At 40.4% G+C, this 21,035-nt stretch overlaps 1 protein-coding gene across 7 annotated transcripts in view; it reads left to right on the top strand.

Moving 5' to 3' along the window:
* Window positions 1-20,816, top strand: part of robo2 (roundabout, axon guidance receptor, homolog 2 (Drosophila)) — a 166,664-nt gene extending 145,848 nt beyond the window's left edge. For 4 of the 7 annotated variants that reach the window (XM_062419709.1, XM_062419707.1, XM_062419708.1 and 1 more), the window contains 8 exons: window positions 7,780-7,939; window positions 9,318-9,581; window positions 10,599-10,813; window positions 14,969-15,151; window positions 15,631-15,789; window positions 15,925-16,179; window positions 19,108-19,302; window positions 20,550-20,816. In XM_062419709.1, the coding sequence (XP_062275693.1) occupies window positions 7,780-7,939; window positions 9,318-9,581; window positions 10,599-10,813; window positions 14,969-15,151; window positions 15,631-15,789; window positions 15,925-16,179; window positions 19,108-19,302; window positions 20,550-20,551 (1,433 nt within the window). In that variant the 3' untranslated portion in view covers window positions 20,552-20,816. The remainder of the gene's footprint in view (window positions 1-7,779; window positions 7,940-9,317; window positions 9,582-10,598; window positions 10,814-14,968; window positions 15,152-15,630; window positions 15,790-15,924; window positions 16,180-19,107; window positions 19,303-20,549) is intronic. The other 3 variants (XM_062419712.1, XM_062419711.1, XM_062419710.1) reach the window with 1 other exon arrangement.
* The last annotated feature ends 219 nt before the right edge of the window (window positions 20,817-21,035 follow it).

Here is a 21,035-nt window from a genome sequence, read left to right as displayed (position 1 = left end):
ATATGAATGCTTTATAATGTGGGCGTAAATGTGGGTATGGACAGTAGAGACATGGCCCTACCAATATCAAGGTGTTGCTGGATTGTTCCTGCCACTATTTTTGCCAATCTCAAACAATCAAGCCGCTTCTAACTCCACGTAATGTTAACCGTTAGATCTATTCAGAGTTGCCAGGGTTATTTGTTTCCTACAAAAAAAATGCACTATTATGATAAAGAGTGGAAGAGCAGGAGATTCTTGACCTGTCGACCTGGCAACCCTCGACTTCGAGGTCTAAGAATTGTTGACTAGCAGCAGCCTGGCAGCAGCCAGGTGAGGTGGACAATCTGAAGCCATTAGTATTTACAGTTTATATGTTCCAAACGTCACAGAATTTAAAAACTGGACAAAAGTAAGATCATTTGATATTGTATCTTATTTTAGGTGTTAGTTGTTAATAGCTAATTTGTGATTGTTCCTCAGACATGCTGTTTAATAAAACAACTGTATTACTGTCGATGAAGATTCCTCCCAAAAGCAAATTAAGACATCCGGTCCTTTTCAAAAGAAGAACCAAAGTGTCAGTAACAGCTGAGCTTAGTTAATAAGAATCCAATCAATCCAAACATAAATTTTTGAAATTAGCAGGAAAAATATTTACTATTTAATGCCATCTGTCCCCTATTCCATGAGTGGATCGAGAGTAGAGTTAGTATTGCATATCATTAAGAGATGAAGATTATTTCTGAGCTAAAATAGCCAGTTTGTCCAACCGATTTGTTTGTGACTGTCAGGCATCACTTTGTTATGAAAACCTTTCAGCAGCAGTCTGAGCAGCACAGACAATCACAGACAGGTGAGCTGCAGCCGCTCATGTGAGCCCTGATGTCATAGTGACAGATGTAGCCATAAGTTACCACAAGTAATGTGTCACAATAGTGTCACCTACTGAGAAAAGTAACTAGTAAACGAAAAGCCCTTTGTGACTCTTGGTGTAATGATTTGAATTCTTCCATAACGTAAAGGCTGTCCTCTCTGACATCATGATTGGATACCTTTCACTAGTACATAGTAGGAGTAGGTGCATAATCAGAAAAGAAACAGTGACAAAAGAAACATATGGTATTATTGTAGCGTGTTGGGTATGGGTGGGCGGAGCTTCCCAGCATGCACTTGTGTTTGAAATCATCACCAATGTTACTTGGTACATGAGTGTCACTGTTCTTCACAGTGTTTTTCTACACTGTTTCTAGTATAGTTTTAAGTTTGCTGTTGTTAAGGACTACTTGTACCATGAGTGAAGTTAGTTATGTCCTCAATTAGTACCTTCCCTCTAGAATGGCTGCAAGAGGGCACTGCAGTGTGGATGGTATGGCTGTTGCTATCAACAAAATCACACTGTTTTTCATGAGATCATCTCTCTGCTTGACTTCTTACCACAGCAAACCCCCAGCCTGACACAATATTTTAACAGTAATGGATTGGTTGTTTGAAAATGTAACTTAATAACAGATTACTTGAATTGCAAAACTAACATGTTAAAAGTATTCATTACAACAAAAAAGTGATGTGATACGTACACAGTTATTCTAAAATTAAAACCAAACCTACCCCCTTGCTTTATAGTAGTTAAATGAGCTGCTATATGTAGTCATGTTGTGATATAGGATAGTAGTCGACAGATTATTGGAGCATATAGAAATAGGGCAGTTAAATCAGAGAGACAAAATAATACTATGATTTCCTGACAGAATATGGCTGCAAGTGCTAATGCTGGGTTTCTGCCATCACTGCCGGTCCTTGTAAAGGCTTTGTCTTTCACTATGTGAGTGAGCAGACGGGAATAGGGGCAGAGGGAGTCTTTCAGACGGAGTGGACTATACACACACACACACACACACACACACACACACACACACACACACACACACACACACACACCATTAGAGATGCTTGGCTGGGTAAAGTGGCAAAAATACCTCCCTTTTTCCCTCTTCCCCTAATGGTGGGCGACTACACTAAAACCCATGTTCAGAGAATTACAATGTCATTTATAGGACACCAAGGCAGCCCTCTGCCTGCCTCCCCTCCACTCTCCTCTTTTATCTAGTTACAAGCCACTGCCTTAACCGGTCTCTAATTCAATGCTCTGGCACACAGTGGGCTGGAGAGAAGGATGTGAAGTGGCCATGCCTTACAGGCAGATTCCTCCCATAGACACACAGGTTAATGTCAGTTCTGAGCTGACAGCTCTTAGCTTCATTATGATTTCATGAGACGAAGAGAGACACAATTTACAAAAACTACATCCGTTAACTTAACAGTTAATGTATAGTGTGTAAGAGAATATGCTTTGAAGGAAAAGTTCCAAATTTGGGAAATACTGTACGTTTATTTGTTTTTTTGCAGAGTCAGATGAAAAGATCAAGATGAGATGAAAAACACCTACACATCTGTCCATTCGATATAAATTTACAGCCAGCAGCTGGTTCACTAAGCATAAACACTAGAAGACGAGCTTGCTTGGTGGTCATCAAGGTTAAATATATATCACCTACTAGTGGTGGTGTGACGATACACTCAGCTCAAGAGACGAGACGAGACGAGATATTGGGTTCACAAGATCTAGACAAGACAAGATTTTAACTATATTTTTAAGAAAAAATTCAATGAGGAAATACATGACTGTTCTTTTATTTAAAATTCACAAATTGGAAATTGAATTGAAATGTTTTAACTAATAATATTGTAATGAATCACTTTTTTCTACTTTCTAAATATATAATTATCATATGCAGTATGCAGTATGCAGCACTGTAAAAGGTTTCCCCATATATATATTTTATAGATGGATAATTTTGGTATTTATGGAAATAACAACCATAAATACAAAAGTTAGATACAATCACAAATACCAAAAAGTAAATTATAAAGAGTAGAAACAATTCTAATATATAAATATAAATTAAATAAAGAATCCAATTATCACAAATTATAACATATTGCTAATAATGTGACTCATTTTACTTTTTACATCATTAGGCTTCCATAGCTCAGCTAGATTCCCTGCTCCTCCTACTTCAGGCTTTCAGTGTAGAGGCTTGAGGTTAACCTGCTCCTCTCCTCATCTCCTACTTCTGACTGAGATCTTCTCAGCAGGTAGAAGCTGCAACAAGGTTAATGATCCACACCTGACATTATGAAAAGAAGACATGACGTGCGAATGATCGATAGAAAACCGATCGTCTTTTTTTTTTTTTTTTTTTTTGGTGCACCCCTTAATTATAGCTTTGCGAGACAAAATTCACGTCGACGAGAAATATCGTCGCGTTTCGTTTCGCGAGATCTCGTCTCACCCATACCTACTAGTGCATAAACTTCTATAAAACTTCAACTTTTTGTTTTTACACATTTTCGTAGGGTCAAAATATACATTTAAAGCACTATGGGCCTGATTTACTAAGATCCCAAATAGTGGGTACTAAATTGCTTGCACGGTGCAACGGATTGCGTAAATGAAAACAGGTGCAACGGGGTGGAGACAGCCGTATTTAAATGAGGGTTTTGCGTGTCTTTATGGAGAGTTTGGACGAGCAGAAAGCTGCAAGTGCAAAATGAAATGTGATCAGGTTCTAGTGGAAGAGGTTAACAAATATATTGAGTTATAACAAAAACAAATATTACCAGAGAAACCGACATATGGGAGAGTATTTGTGACGAAGTCAATGCTGTTAGTAAAACCAAAAATATTCCACTCCAAAATTATTAACACAGGTGGAAAAAGTCCATCCTGTGCGTATTCATTGTGCCTCCGTCTCCACCTCTCCACAGTGACAAAAGTCATCTGTGCCCAGTGCGCAGCTGGTTAATACCTGCCCCTTCAAAGGTATTATTTATAGACGCAGTTAGCGTCAGAAATAATACCTTCAGGTTTGGTAAATCACAATGCACGTGCTAAATAACATATTTGCATTTTCTCCTCCCTGTATTTTGCGCACTGGGGTTGAAACGCCCCATATTACATATTCATTATGGCAAACGTACTAAATGGACAGCGCGTACTATCTTGCACAGTTGAAAGACGCAAACCTCAGTGCTCTGCGTTAGTAGATCAGCTTGCACATTTTTTGCGGGTGATGTCAAGTTTGCACACGTTTCTACACACGCAAACCTTTAGTAAATCAGGCCCTATGAGTTACATAAATGGAGAGGATATAAAGGCTTACAACATATGGAGATCAACAAATGAAATTGAATGCACATTATTTAGACTTTTTTTTTTAATAATTAAGCTCAATCAACTTTCTACCCTTACATAGAAGTATATAAGTAAATATATGATCAGAAGATTGGATAATGGATAATGTGAAGTAGAACAGGCAAGTAGCTTTGCACCTGTTAATGGGAAAAATATATATAAAGACTTAAAGTATATCAATTAAAGATGTCAAGTGCATTAATTAAAATAGGATGTGTTTATTCATTAGACTCAATGCTATATTGAACAAGTGATAAGATATACAGTATGTCTTCTGTACAATGTGTGCTGTACAGTATAGTGTAGCTTACAACAGTCGAGTAAATTTGAATCAGCACAAGCTAAGCTTTGATTCAGACTTCAACCAAAGTAAACGTTGAAGTTACAGGGCCTTGCTCTCCCTCTGAGGAGATGGAAGGAATAATGAATGTCAGGACTGAAGGAGGAGAGCAGGATGAAAAGGAACATAAATAGAGCAGCTTTCATGGCAGCATGGATCTCCACTGGGGACATGAAGCTGCTCATTAAAACCTTTCTTAGTATTGTAGAATTGAGGTAGCTGTTCTTTTTTTTCATTTATTTCTGTTGGGAGGGTTGTAGCAGTTTGAGACCCCTTGACTTGCTCTGCTCTCAGGCAAAGGTCTGTGAAGCTTCAACATCCATGATTGTGTGAAGTCCATGGTTGTGTGTGACAGGTGTTGCTCCTGCCTTGTGTGTTGCTTCTCACCTCATTATGTAACATGTTTTTTTGTGTTTGTTTGTTTATTTGTTTTTTTTAAATTGAGCCACACAAATTATAATAGATGTGACTTTCAGTTATGTTGATGCTTTTTTTGAAAAGTTCTCCCACTCATAAGTTATATCTGGCTGCATAGTCTTCCTAGAGTCTCTGCTCTGTGGCTTTTCCCTCAGCACTGACGCACCCAATGAAAACAAAGCAAGCTCAAGGCTATGCAGCCCTACAGTTATATGCTGGGAGCGCCCAAACCTTGGGTATAAATACCCAATGCTGAATCTATATTTAGTATGAGTTCCCCTTTGAAGAGAGGCCCTGTTTTGTCAGAGGAGATGGGTTCGCTGTGTAATTCATGTATAGCTCCTAGCCACAGCCTTTCTCTCTGTATTTTTCATATTTGGGGTGAGCTGTTGTAATTCCAGTGCCAGACCATCCTTTCCTAGAAGAGGCTCATTTACAATATTGATGGCTGGTCTTGTGTGGAGGGACTAAGGATGATTGAACAATCACGTCAGCTCACCATTTATTGGTAAAAGTCAAGCGTCGCCCAGAGGTACGATTAGGAAACCCAATTACTTTCAGACTATACTTACACTGTGGTGCCGCCTGCCTTGGGCTTACAGTTGTTTCTTTTATTACTTCCATTCTTTATTAATATCATTCTGACACCCTGTCTATCTCCTCATGCTTGATATTTCTTCTCCTTCCCCTACAGTTTTACCATGCTCATCTTTGAAGTGGCATGTTTTCCTTGCTATTACAAGAATGGTATTTAATAGTAACATAATCAGAGTTTTTCAGGACTTCAGACACATTATCCAGCATTTGTGACGTGTCTACCATCTGGCTTCTGTGATAATTCATAGAAGTGTGTCATTGCTTCTGTAAGTTTCTTTTTATGACTGTGATCTACTTTTTACTTTGCCAGTTTATTAGATTATATTAGAGTGCATGATGTTACATAGCACAAGATGCAATATTGGCAGCTTTTTTGTGGTACTGGGGAAAGTGATTACAGGACTTTGGCAGCAGAGACTAACCAATAAATGACAGATATAAATGTGTTCAACAGAGTTTCCCAAATATGGCTTTCACTAATCTGTGTGGCTTGTGACGTCAGTTTGAGGTATTTTCTGGATGGAGATGTGAGGTGTTTACTGCTATAGAGGCACTTCAGCCTGCCACAAATGGATCAAACATGCAAATACTATATGTCTCCCAACTTTCTGTCTATATGCACAAAGTAAGAAGCATGGGAAGAAAGTGATATAAATGAAGCTCTACACTTGAATAATGATTGGCAATGTATAGGGTTGCACAACATTGAGATGAAGTGCACTGTGTTATTAACTCGGTACATTTTATGAGGCGATATAGGATGAGATAAACCAACAACGGACATCTATACACTACTTGTGTGCAACAAGTGTACTGTGTGAATTGTCAAAGAATAGATTATGTACTGAATCTATGTACCTCGGTCTTAGCATGGTCAGAAATGTTGAGACATTTTTTACATTGTCATCATGTCTACTTGTTCTGTCTTGACTGTTATCTGTATTGGTAGAGGTCAAATATGTTTGTCCCTGAGTTGTGTTGCAGTGAGTGTATGTACAAGCAAAATATTGCATGTGGATATTTTGGTCAAATATGTAACGTGTCTAAACTTTCGAGCTTTATGAATCTTGACTTGTGCATTATGATATGATAACTGTAGCTGCAGTACGGAATATACTATGTTTTTGGTTGCTACATCTTATTCTTTATTTGAATAAGTCAGATATACATGTTCTATTCTTTGGGATACATAGAACAAAGTACCTATAGTCTCTTTTAATTGTAAAGACTGAATTGTCAACAGGTACAGTTTAATTATAAAAGGACAGACCTCCCGCCTTTGTGGAAGTCGTAAACCCGCTAGTAAATAATTGCTAGTAAAGATTATGTTTTGTTCACCAGATAGGTAAGAACAAAAGACAGCCCTAAAATGTAGTTAGAGCTAAGTTTCAGAGCAAAGTTGACTTATATTTTTAATTGTATAATGATCTAACCCTAGTTAAAGTTAAGTTTCCATTAGCAAGTCCTGTTTCTATTGTAAGAAAAAGTGAATACTGTACATAGATTTTGGCTTAAAGTCAAATGTGTTTTAAACAGAAAAAAATTGTCCCTTCCACAGTGACCAAATCATATAAAACTCGGTATTGACCTGCCTGGCAGATTTATAAAGATGGATGGGACAGAGGAGAATCTGGTATTGGAGGGATATGAGTGGAAATGGATGGGGTTAGCGGCTCTCTGGTGTAATAAAAGAAATGAAAGTAGTAATAGACTCTCAGTGAATTCCATTAGGGACACACTGACACTACACAAGCCATTCATTATGATGATGCTGTGAAGTGAGATATTTCATTGTGGAACCCAAAGCCTGGTGTGAAAGGGGACAGTGAGGGATGGGTGGAGCACAAAGGTCTGCCTTGGCCTCGTTTACTGCCGTTCTCCCCTGTTTCTATGGAGATTTGAGGCTTTTCAGCCAATCAATCAATGGAAGCATGCTTTTCATCAGGCAGCCTTGAATCTTGTGTTTGAAATTGTGTACGACTTTCCAAGGGTATGTTGAAATTGAGTCTAAATGGATCCATAATCTAAGTACTGTGTTTGGACTAAACTGAGTTTCACTCAAATACACATTTGTTACAAAAGCAGCTCCTGTAATGTGCAATATTATTCTGCCGGTTTATTAGTTTTTAATAGATGTTCTTTCACAGTTAAATTTTCAGTGGGTTAAATACACTCCCTCCTTTTGTAGGTGGAAAAGGAGGAAAGAAGAAGAAGACCAAGGGAAGCTCCAAACCCACTAAAGCCAATGGCTCCAACTGGGCCAATGTTCCCTTGCCCCCTCCTCCAGTTCACCCTCTCCCTGGCACAGAGATGGACCATTATCCCAATGAGCACCATGAAGGAGGAGGGTATGTCTACTATCTTTCCCATACAGAGTTTGTCATCTACTATTATGTCCACCTGAGCTTCTTTATACTATTATTGTGAGTGTCACTTCTTCTGGCCACCACAGAAGTAGAAAATCTACCTGTTACTGGAAAGAACAAGACAGCGCTTGCCAAGGCGAGGAACACAACACATTGTTGTGTGTAATAACTGGTTTCAGCTCTGTTTTCTCCGCAGCTAATTACTGTACCACTGTACATTTGCAGAAAAGTTAAGGATCAATGTGTGTCTAGTCTCCACAGGCAGTCTGATACACAAACATAGTCACTTACACAGGCACTTGTACAAAAACTCGTATACACATGGCTGCAGATCAAACTATCTGCTGATCCTGTCTTCAATCTATGGGATGATTTCCTGACTGTAAAATAATTGAAAAAAGAAAAGAAAAAAAAACATTATTCAAGCAGTCTACTGCTGCTACTAGCACAGATGGTTTCAGATTAATCCATTTGCTGAATTCCACAGGGGGGAAAACATCATAATTGCATTGTTTCATAAAGAGAAAAGAAAGAGAGAGACAGGAGGAGTGGGGGATTTATACCAACATGGTGTTATCCATCCACTGAGACTGAAGTAGATGTAAAATGCTGTCTGAATTCTTATTGATTCTAATCTCTTTATCTTATTTCTACCTCTACTCTTATTACGTACATGACTTTTTGTAATCAGTTGACATATTTTTAGAAACATTTAATTTACATTTACCACCATGTAAATCCAACTGAAGCCCAGACAACACTTTACTTTAGGTACAAAGTAAGAGACACTTATTTAAGTGATTGTGCATGTGTCCCTCTTTGGTCCAGTAGGTACTAAGTCATCTTACTCCCTTTTCCAATCTGGGAGAGTCATCTGCTTTAATAGGCTATCTGGCAAATGAAGAGTCCTGTGCACTGTAAATCTGAGGCTGCTCTTAATAGCAGCAGATTAAAACAGTTATGTCCTACGGAGTGTGCACTGACAAATTTCTTTAATGAACATTTTCTTTATGGCTAGTATTATTTCAGCATGTATAAGCACAGCTATGAGGAAGTGAAGCCTGACTACGACTGTAATTCTACTCAGGAGTGTCATATAACAAATTCTTATGAAAGTTAAACAAGGTCACAAAGCTCTGTGTTCACATAGGAATACGAATTACTGTTAAAATACCCTCTTCTCCAGCATTTAACATTTTAAACATTTAGGAGATTAATACACTTTATTCTGGTTCTGTCCATTGGTATTTTTACAATCAAATTGTCTTCTCTAAATAATCATAGTCATTTCATATTGCAAGACTAAAACAATGTCACATTTTGAGAACATTTGTCAAGTGAATATATCTTCATACTTCAGGTATGAGAGTGATGGCTGGGGCCCACCCATGCCCGTGCAGACCTATCTACACCAGGGCATGGAGGATGAGCTGGAGGAAGAAGAGGAAAGGGTTCCGACCCCACCCATCCGGGGGGTTGCCTCTTCCCCAGCTGCCGTGTCTTTTGGACAGCAGTCCACAGCCACCCTTACCCCTTCTCCTCGGGACGAGATGCAACCCATGCTCCAGGCACATTTGGATGAGATAACTAGAGCATACCAACTGGACATGGCAAAACAGACATGGTAACATAATTTAAAGATAATTTCTACCCTTAGTCTTTAAATGTGGTCGTTAAACAACACAATTACACTACCACACTTAAATGTGTCTTTTTATAAGTAATTAATATCTCATTTGCATATTCATTTGTGTGTTTCTATCTATCTCTCTCGTTGATAATATATGCAATGTTGTTATTTTACAATGCTCTCTGTACATTCTGTCCCTGTTTATTGCAGCCAAGATTTATTTTGGTCCCACAGTATTCTTCATGTCAACTGTTTGTGCAGTGGAGATAAACCCATTAATCATTTCATTTTAATGGGCCCATGCTACCACTTAGGCGACTACTGTATTTTGCTCACTCTAAGAGACACAATTTCTTACCCATGGTTGTTTACTCCCCCCACACCCTTACTGCACATTCCATTGTTGTTGTGCTCATGCAAGTCAGATGAAGGCCATGCTTCATTCTGTCAGCAATGCAGAGAGAATGGGAAACTGGCATTCATTCATAATAGTGAAGTGTGTGGGGGGGTGGGACAGGGAAGCCTTGTCAGGAAGGAGATGTCATGTTACCCCGTAATGACTATGTTGGTTAGAGAGCATTTCTGACAACACCAGAGGGCCAGTAATTACAACCAATTCCCACTGCAAACCGCGTCAGATATTGCACTCCTCAAACAAATGCGGCTGTCAGCAGAGCGAGCTGCCAGTGAGGTGACAGCCATGTGTCAACAGGCCCAGAGAACATGCCTTTGTACCATCTCAGCAGCAATTAGCAGGTCATTGTGTTAGCATGCAAGCAGCGACGTAGAATTATTGGAATTGTCAAAATGTATTCAGCGCTTCACATGTTGAAGATGTCTCCAAAATGAGCTCCACACTCCCCCATACATCCTTCTTTTTCTTCGCCTTCCTGTAGAGCAGAAACTTTTGAATATTTCCTTTACCGCATACATTAATTACCTCCACATTCCTTGATGTATACTGTATGTGCATACTGAGTAAATTAATATGCTGTCTTACTCTCTTGTCAGGCACATGCAGGGGGGCTCTCTTCCTCCCCAGGCTCCGGCTCCTCCAGTGGGCTACGTGTCGAGCACAATGGTTTCTGACCTGGAGACTGACCTGCCTGATGAGGATGAGGAGGAGGAGGATGAGGAGGAGGATGAAGGCTATGGAGCCAGACATCCCCGTGGTATTGAGCACACGCCAGGGTCTAGCATGGACAACCTGGACAGCTCTTTAACAGGTAAGATAGCTGTGACATTGGTGCTACATAATGTGCATATTTGTGAAATGTATTTCAATGTAGTTTAATTATCATTTTATCATTGAATATTAAGATACTGTTATTATGTTATTTTCAAAACTAGCCCCATTTTTTCTAGGGTTCTACTTTTTTGTTTAAATATGAATGACTTCTGCTTTAATCACTGTGAATGGGTACAAATAATTTAAGTCCCATTGTTGTTTCATCCTGTTTTACAATTAATTGATTGTTGTTCACAGCATGTTCTTCATGAGTCTGCTATGTGTTCATTTTTAGGTTAACATGCTTACTGAGTCCCTCAATCAAGTTTTTAAAGCACTTCTGGCAGACTCCGGGGAATTATAATTATCATTTCCAAAAAAAGAGATAAGAAAGTCCATGAATTTTAAACAGGATACTGAGAGGGAAATTAAAAGGAGGAAGAGGTAAGGCAAGCAGGGGAGAGTGACTGTGATTTAACTCACACACCGCACCAGAGCCAGCGCCACCCATATCTTCCCGAGGAGATTTGAAATAAATTTCACGTGCGGCATATTCCATTCCACACGAGAGGCACCATTTCCATTTTTACAACTCACTGAAACTTTTACAGCCGTCTGTCAGGGGGACATATGAAGGGTATGACATGGCGGCGGCAGAGCTGGGTTCTGGACTGCTGCTCTCACACTGACCAGGCTGCCCAAGCTACAATATCTCTCTGTAAACTAGACGTTAAAACTGGAGCAATATTAATGAAAGATGTGTGACTTATAGGGACCAGTTGTAAAAAGAATTACTTGTGTAACACTGCAACATTTTGTATATATCTCAGGTCTCGCAATAGTCAGTGAATACTAAAAAATGAAATGCATATCATGAAATTTGTGGGTGGAAAGCAATTAGGACTGAGCTCAAAATATATACTGTATCTGAAGGTAGAAGGGCTGAGCCAGAATAAGAGGGTTGACAGCACTGTTTGTTGGTCTGGCCTGTCAGTGGCAGCCCTAAAGAGTAGTTTTCCATTGGATGATGGAACAGTGGTTTTGGTTGCGCTGACACATGCTACTGCTGATGTATTTAGAAGAATATAAAGCAGCAACTGGGCCCTAATCTACTGCATCTCTCCTCCACTGTATTACTCTGAAGACAGCACTATTTCTTCTTATCTCTCTGCAAGTCTACCTCGCACTCCATCGTTTGACAGCACAGACACGGTCCCAGCTTCAGGGTTAGTGGGAGGAAGAGAGGGAGGATAGGATAAATCGCTGAGATTTATGGTGGCCACCATTTTGAGGATATACAAAAAAAAGGGGTTAGGAGTGTGATTCCTGTCGAGGCTCACTTGATAGATTTGTCATTGTTTTAATAATATGGAAATAGGTCTGTTTTCATAATGTTACACCAAAGGCCAGTAAATCAAACATTTTCACTGATGCCCCAGAAAAAATCCAGCCTTTTCCTCAGGGGCCATTTTTCACCAGCAGATTGTCTGCACAGGTTTTTTTCATTTTATGTGTTATTCTATGCTCTGAGATGATGCCACACGTTCTTTAGCAGATAAATGTAAATCCTGGTGTTGCTGTGGATATTCTAGAGCCATGTCTTGCTTGAGCCAGAAAGATGGAGTGAACACATAGGTATTACCTGGCTTTGTGTGTAGAGTGGGCGGTATAGGTCATGTAAAGCTGAGCTGTGGTAACAGTAAGGCTGTTACGCCTACAATGAGCTGAAAGCTGGGCTGTTCTGGGCGATTACTCTCCCATAAAGCAATGCCAGGTTTGTGAGGAGCAGGGTCACGTCTCCTGATGGCAGGTAGAGACGCCTGCTCGTCAGGGGAAATGATTTTCCCGCTTAACGACATGCAGATTAGGGTTTCCGTCAGTATAAATCAGTTTTAGTGGCAGGGAGGACCTGGGCTGGGTTTTACTGCACCCCAACCATCTCCCGTTTACTGGCCTTGCTCTAACAGTGCATGTGGCATAGGAGGTGTCGGCCAATGGTTTTTAGAGTACATGGCTTGGCCCATTGCTCTGGTTCAAGACATGATAAAATGACATGTGCGAAGTGCAAACCTTAGTCTGGGGCTGCAGAAAGAACAAAAAAAAACACATTTCAACAGCAAAAAGAAAACTAGATTGAATTTTTATCAAATTATGTTACAGTGATCACAGATTGATTGGACTGCTATTTCAGAGAATAGAAGTGCTCCAGAGGTTCAGCAGTAGAAAGTGGCAGTTAGTGCAGCTGAAAAGTCATTCTGTGATGTGATTTGCTGAGGCAGTGTTCCTTTGCTGAGCCGGAGGAGTTGGAGGCTTCAGTGCTTTGGCTGGCACTGTCTATACTTCATTATCTGCTCTATTCTTTGTGAGAGGATAGGACCCAGTGGAATTGCTGTCTTTCTCTCTTGGAGAAAAACTCTTAGAAAAGAATTTCAAAGAAAATAGCAAGGCAAGATGGAGGGCTCGAAGTAGTTACTGCTTTGGATTTCAGTTAGTGCTGTAAAAATGGGTTGTGTAAGAGGGTTCTCTACCTTATACAAGCTCATATTTTATAGAGGTTTCCATTAATCTGAATCTGAATTTTACTGCAGTAGGAGTGAAAATCTGTTGCAACTTTAGCTGGTGAAGGTGCAATTCCCTGATGTCACACCCGATGACTGAGTAACCACCTCTTTGAGACATGAAGATGAAGAGACTCACAGATGGGGAAGTTGGAAAACTGTTTGAAGGGGATTTCCCAGTGTATCCGGGAAAATAAATCACAATCATTGTACCAAGTTTTTGCCAATTGTATATGAGTCATATTGTACAGAGTGAGCAGTACCATCTGAGAGGGAAAACTCTATTACTATGGTAGATACATGTATGAGTTGACATCATTTAAATCTCAGTCTCTCTGCCAGCCTGTCTTGGCCAGTATTGTCATCATGTTTTGTATTACACTGACCTTTTAATAAATCTCGCTGCTAACTTTTTGTCCCCATTGCTCCCTCTACAACCTTTACCCTTGCACCTCCAGTTCCCTGTTATGCCGCTCTGTTCAATCACATCACTCTTGTGTATTGTATGACAGAGAAATAGTGTGTGTGAGCAGAGCATTTGGGTTAGTGCCACTTTAGCAAAGTCTGCCAAACCAGTCTCACAGAAAGCTGTCACATTAAGCGACTGTTCTCTGTGTTTTTGCTTGCCAAAGTGGCATATTTTTATTGGCAGACTGAAACTTTTATATTTAAAGTGCTGGTTGAACATGAAGAAAAGTCTAAACATGAAGAAATACAGTAGCACACATACATAAGCCAAAACTTTAAAAAAAAAAAGAAATCAGTCAATATATCTTCCTTATGCAAGCCATTTTGATTCAGTTTGTAACATGTTGAGTTGTGTATTGATTAAACCTTCTATCTTTTAATCATCTTGAAAGTAACATATATGTGTGGGATTGTCTTAAACGACAGACGTTATGATTAAAATACAGTGATTTTGTATTCAAGTTATATTTTTTTTCCTATAATTATAGCTCCTTTTAAACAGTGGTGGCTGTGCATAATTAAACAGGAATTAAAAAAAAAAAAACAGTGTACATACCACCAGGTGTTTGATTTAATACACTGTTTTGTGAGAAGTTTCATCTGCGTCACCTGAGGCAGTACTGTTGCTAACTCTGCTCTGCACAGGTGTGCTCATTGTTCTTTATCAAAAGAAGAGCAAAAGCAAGTGATGGCGGTCCTGCTGTTCATCTGTGTACATTCTTGTGTGTGTTTGTGTGCACCTGTCTGTTTGTGTATGCAATATATGTATGGCATGTCTTTGTAGATGAGGGAGGGCAGGCCAGAACAGAATGACTATACAAAAGCACTCACCTGCAAGAACAGAAATGCCCTGCAGCAAATACAGAATCACTTAAGTGTGGGATGTTAATATTACCTCTTTTTTATAAGATTACTCAATACACATATCCATCTAAATGTAGTGTGAAACAACATATGTTCAGTATAGCAGATCATATATCCATAAAGGTTATGGTCACTGAGCTGAAAAGTATGAACATGATGTGTTTGCATATCAGTGTTTTGAAGGAATAACAATAGTCAGAAAATATAGCATTCACTACTACAGTGTAACACACACATTTGCTGAAACCTGTGGTGTTCCACAGGGTCCATGGTGAATGGGTGGGGCTCAGCCTCGGAGGATGAGCGTAATTTCTCCAGCCATAGGTCCAGTTTGGGCAGTTCATCAGATGGCTCCATCTTTACCCACTGCAGCTTTGCCCAGGCCCTGGTGGCTGCTGCAGACAAGGCAGGCTACCGCCTGGAGGGCACTAGCCTCAGCAAAAGAGGTTGGTGTGTGGAGACTAGCTACCCACCGTTGGTCTGGAACTTCTACCAGTGGCGGATGATTTATTCCTTTCTGCTCTGATTGTCCCTCCTGTCATCCATTGGCGGGTGTTTTCCCCCATGATTCTACCTTGTGATTTCCTCTCTGCTGCCCAGGTTGTGCATGGCACCTGTTGTATATGGCTGGGTATCTTTTTTTGTCTTTAACTTTAACTCAGCTCTGCTGTAACTCATCTGGCTTTGCACTCCTGCTTTCTTATGACGGAATAATATCTTGGTGATCAGTTATACTTGCAACATTTTACAGGCTTCACTGGAAAACTCTCTCTTTTCTAATAAAAAAAACTTTTTTAATAGGTTTTTGGATCATGATTGATAACCTCTACCTCTCTTGGTGACGACCTCAGCTTCACTGTCTTGGTGTAGAGTACGTAATATCTTTATTAACCAGCTGGCCTGTGTGCCTGTTTCCCTCCTACAGGTAAAGGCTTGTCCCACAGGCCCCGGCCCAGCAGTCCATTCTCAACAGATGGCAGCACAGTCGGCACGCACAGCTTGGGCCACCAGAGGGCCACCAGGCCCACACGGAAACCCCGCAGCCAGGGCACAGCACCCCACCGAAGAGATGCTGGTGCAGACGGTGAGGATGTAGATAAAAACCCATTTTAAATAGTTTATGTAGTATGTATCGGTTGCTGTATAAACAAGAAAGAGTTATAGTAATATAAATTTGTGTATTCAGTAGATTTATTCTGTGGGTTACTCTTTGGCACAGACCTACCTCCTCCCCCTGAGCCTCCTCCCTGTCAGGGGCAGGGCCGTATCCAAGGGGCCCGCAGTATAAGCAGCATGGCACCCCCAACAGAGAGGAAGGCTTCATCTCTGGAGCGCCCGTCTATGTCTGGGCAGGACGACATGAAGAGCTCCATTGACAGACAGACACGCACTTCACTGGAACATCATCGCCAGGCTCAAGACAGGCTGGGCTCCATGGACCGAGCTGATGATGGGCGCAGAGGGCACAAAACTGGTACGGTTGGATCAAGTCTAAACTTTATTATAATGCCAGGGATGACTACTAGAGAAAAAACCTTGTTGTGGGTCAATAAAATGAAAAAAATTGGAAGGTGGTACCAGAGAAAACACCATGTTGTTAACTAAAAACAAGGCTGAAAGGCTTCCAAAATAATGTAAATACACAGATACAGAGTTATGAACCATTTCCCAACCAACAAAATCTATCAAATAATCTTGCTCCCTCACTACTGTTCATTACAAAGACAATACAATATTGGAATGATTTTTAACACCTTTTTCACTTCTGTCGCCAGCAACCTGGTTTCCAAATTGCCAGATAGAACAGGAGAGTTTGGTCATGGTGATTTTGTCACTCAATACTACAGCAACCTAGGTGTCAAGGAAGATGCTTTTTCTTTTAAAATGGCTACAGTTGGCTATGTAGAGAAAATCCTAGGCGAGTTTAACATTACTAAAGCCACTGGGCTTGATGGAATTGGGGCTAGGTTTTTAAGAGATGCTGCGGTTGACATTGCTCCATCCTTTACTTATATAATTAATCTCTCCCTGGAGCAAGGAAAATTCCCCACTGATTTTAAACACGAGAAAGTATCCCCAATTTACAAAAAGGGAAGTAAATCAGACCCTGGCAACTATAGACCAGTTTCAATCCTAAATATAATCTCAAAGGTTTTTGAAAGAGTTGCACACGATCAAATGTATGAGTACATATCTGAGTCTAAATTATTTTATGAAATGTAGTCTGGGTTTAGAAAATCATAGGAAATCTTGCTTGTCTCCTGTATATAACTGATTTTATTAAGAAATAAATTGATCTTGGGAAAATGTGTGGCCTTGTCCTACTAGACCTCCAAAAAGCCTTCGACACAGTGGACCAAAACATTTTGCTTTCAAAAATGAAGGCTCTTGGGTTAGACAGCTCGGCCATTAAGTGACTAGGGTCTTATTTGTCAGGGAGGGACCAGTGAGTAGATGTTGGAGGAGTAATGTCAGAGGCCATGCCCATTTCCTGTGGGGTTCCCCAGGGCAGTGTGCTCGGGCCATTGCTCTTCTACTCTACATAATGATATGAAAGCTGCTTGCACCAGCACTTTATTTTTGTATGAGGACGATTCTGCCATTCTTACATCTCACACAGACAAAAATCGCATACAGGACATTCTAGATGATTTAGATAGGGTTCAAACCTGGTTGTCTGAAAATAGGCTGCTACTGCATTTAGGCAAGACTGAATCTATACTAATGGGCTCTAAAGTTAGGTTGAGCAAGGAGGACAAACTTGTTATAACTACTGGAGGGGTAACAATCACACCCCAGCCTTCAATTAAGTACTATTCTTGATGGGTCTTTAGGTGTCGCTTTTATGGCTCTAAAGACTGGGCAAAATAAATGCTCGAACTAGGTTCCTTGCGAGAAAGTCTACACTACTGAACCAGGAGTGTTTAAAAATCTTGGCTTCTTCTAGTCTGGGAAATATAGCCCTCTTCAAACATAGGACAAAGACAGGAGGAGAAACTTTTATCTATGCTGGGGCTGTGGAGTGGAACAAACTACCACTCTCCATAAAATAAATAGAAAGTGCAGTATCTTTCAAAACAAAGATTAAAAAATTGCTGTTCAGCGATCTACTTTTATAAGCTATGTATCTATGAATCTTAAACTATTGTTTTAGTATTTATTATTTATTATTGTTCCTAGTTTGTACACTACTTGTGGCCTGTGGGGCACCGTGACAGACGCCGGTCACCACTTGGACAGCTGCTACAACAGGGACAACAATGGAAATAAGTCCTGGACTTTCTCGTTTTATCCCTGACAAGTGCTAACATATGTATTTGCTTTTTTAAAACCCTATGTATTGCTTGTTTCAAATAAATCTATTCTATTCTATTCTAATATCTTAGTGTCACAACCTTAACAGTGCTGATATTAAAGTGACATTTGACTACAAATATTACAACAAATATTTCATTTCATTGATTTCATGACAAGAAAACAACAAGGGCAAAAGAGTTCTTTCTGCTACCATAGCTTGACAGAGGGGAGATTTTTATCTAAGTTCTTGTGTTGAAGTTAGCTCTCAAGCTGCATTGAGACTAGGCTCCCATGAACAGATTGGACTGTCTGCCACTTGCTCTGGTTTTCAGAATGCCCCCCTCAGCCTCCCCGATGCCCCTGTAACTGTTGCCAATGTTGGCCTGCTCCACTCCAAGTCAGGCAGGAGGCCCCTGAAATGCACTCTAATCGCTTCGGCTCTCTTTTCTCACACAAACAGCAGCCACTCTACACCCCATCTGTGTGTGCCTGTGTTCATGTGTGTGTGTATGTTTGTGACCATTAGAGATCTCCATGCTGTTCGCCCTGCCCTCTTTGTGCCAGGACTTTCTCAGACAGGCAATCTCAGACACAGAGAAACTGTGAGACAAAGACAGGTGCCGCAATCAGCATCTTTACAAAAAACCCCATAGGTGAATTCCCATATGTGTCACAGTGCTTACTGATTCACAGTAGAATCCACTGAGGTCGGGGCAGGCTCTATTACAGTCATTAGCAGAGCAGTGGGAAGCAGTTTGATGAGATTTCACGCAACGACAGAGGCTGCTGAGGGTCAATGTTATGCTGCCCTGCAGCAGGGGGTGCCACAGCAGCCAGTGGTCCCTCTGTTATTGTATTTGCCCCTCATAAGGCTGGTAGCTGCAAGGCCATGTGTGAGGCTGAGAATCCTCTCTGCGGCACGCCCTGGCATTGCCTGTTGGCACCACCACTCTGCAGATGTCAGGAAGAGGGGAGGTTTGCAAAGTGCTCTTTGTCTCCATGCATCAGATGTTAGATGTGTTTCTCTGCAACAATAAAAGTCATTTGTTGTGTCCATTTCTTAAGCCTAAAGTGTGCCTTTGGGTCCCTCTTTGTGTGTTTTCAGAGGAAGGGTGCCTGCCATACAGTAAACCATCCTTCCCCTCACCCGGTGGCCACAGCTCCTCTGGGACAGCCTCCTCCAAGGGCTCGACAGGGCCACGCAAGACCGAAGGTCCACGACAACCACAACAGTGGACCGCCATAGAGCACGCTGATTTCCTGGGGACCAATGGACAAGGACAGTACTCGGGAGAATTATGTACGTAAAACTGTATCATGATGTATTATAGCCTGTGTTAAACAACAAAGACAAAAGAGTGACATCACAGCATGGGTGTCGCTACCGTTATATGAAGGTGGGACAAGACCCACCCACTTTTTTAAATGATTACTTAGGAACCCCCCCATACACTTTTATGTCTATAATCAGTACATCAATCTATCCACTCAGCGCTGTTTTCAGAGCGTTGTCTCAGTGCATCATTATCATTCATTCTCCTTGCTTGCTTACCTTACACCCAGGCAGATTGTGTGCACACATACACACGAGTGCTATTAACCGTAGTTTGTCATTGATGCTGAGATGTCGGGTAGCTCAGTTAGATTTCGTCACACACTGTTACAACAAGATGTTCAGGATGTTAACTTACTTAAAATCAGTCTGTAGTATACACACTGACAGCATCCTTGTTGTTGTCTTAACTAACAGTTGACACATATCACTGTGGTGTGCCTGCATAGTTGAGTGGTTAGGGTGCATGCCTTATAAGTGCAACGTTATTGGCTCAACGCTCATGCATCAGTGCCATATTTTGTTAGCTATAGTCCAGCTAATCTAGCCAAACTATAAGTGTTAAAAAAAATTGAATATTTTTATAGAATTTTCATTATATAAATCAGTAAACCAACTGTCACTTGCCACACATATCCACATCTTAACCAGCCTACTACTCCCCCATACATAAACACATCCTATCAGAGGGGGGGGGGAAACAGAAACTATACATCGTATCATCATAAACATTAATGGGAACTTGAAAATGTTAAAAAAGACCATGTAAAACTTTATGGTTGAGTGAATAGTATTAAGCTTTAGCTGTTTGAGTTTAAGGTGTGCCGTAACATCCAGCCAAGGTGTATGAGATGGTAGTACAGTCTTTTTCCATTTGAGGAGAATCAGTTGTCAACCAAGCATTGTAGAGAAAGCCACAGCTACGGCTTGGTTTTACTGAGATCTTTAAGATAATATGACCATTAAAGGATTAGGATCAGTAACTGCGCCACATACATTTGAAATTGTATTAAAATTGGTACTGCACCCTTTTGCAATGTGTCGAGCATTTCTCTATCCAAATTGTTTTTATTTTTTGTTTTGTTGTTTATTTTAAACAAAACTTGTAGGTATACCTAACCTGTAGGTATAAAATATTTAAGGGAATATAATGTATCTATTTATACAGGGCTATTTCCTGACGTCCCTCATATTTTTCTTTTCATTTCCCACAGAGTAATCTGCCTGGGACGTGAACTGGAGAAAACCTGGCCTGTCCTCGAAAGAGTGACGCCCTCCTATTGAGGGCAATGAACTTTGTCCTTACCTGTGTGTTCTCAGAGGAAAAGAGTGCAGCAGAGGACACTACAGAGAAAAGCTGTGTCACAGAACTGTAAATGTGATGTATAGACACAGACATACTGTACATCTCACTATGTTTTCGTCCTCAAGAAAATATTTTCCACCTCCTACCTTACTGTAACTTTCTTTTTGTTAGAAAAAGGCAAGTAAAAAAAAAAAAGAAAACATCTATATGAGAACACATTTTCTGGTAACTGCCCTTGGGGAAAAGGGAATTTTTGTTTCCTGTAAATATATTCTTTAACTTGTTGTTGCATTGCTATGCAAGCCTGATTCAGTTTGAGCTCTTTTATTTCCATATACAGGAACAGTTGGTTTTATCTGGTTATTTGTATTATATGTGAATTGATTGGCTGTTG

Source organism: Scomber scombrus, chromosome 5 (assembly GCF_963691925.1).
Source record: "Scomber scombrus chromosome 5, fScoSco1.1, whole genome shotgun sequence".
Lineage (NCBI taxonomy): Eukaryota > Metazoa > Chordata > Actinopteri > Scombriformes > Scombridae > Scomber > Scomber scombrus.
Note: the sequence above shows the minus strand (reverse complement) of the source record. Positions and strands in the feature narration are given on the sequence as shown.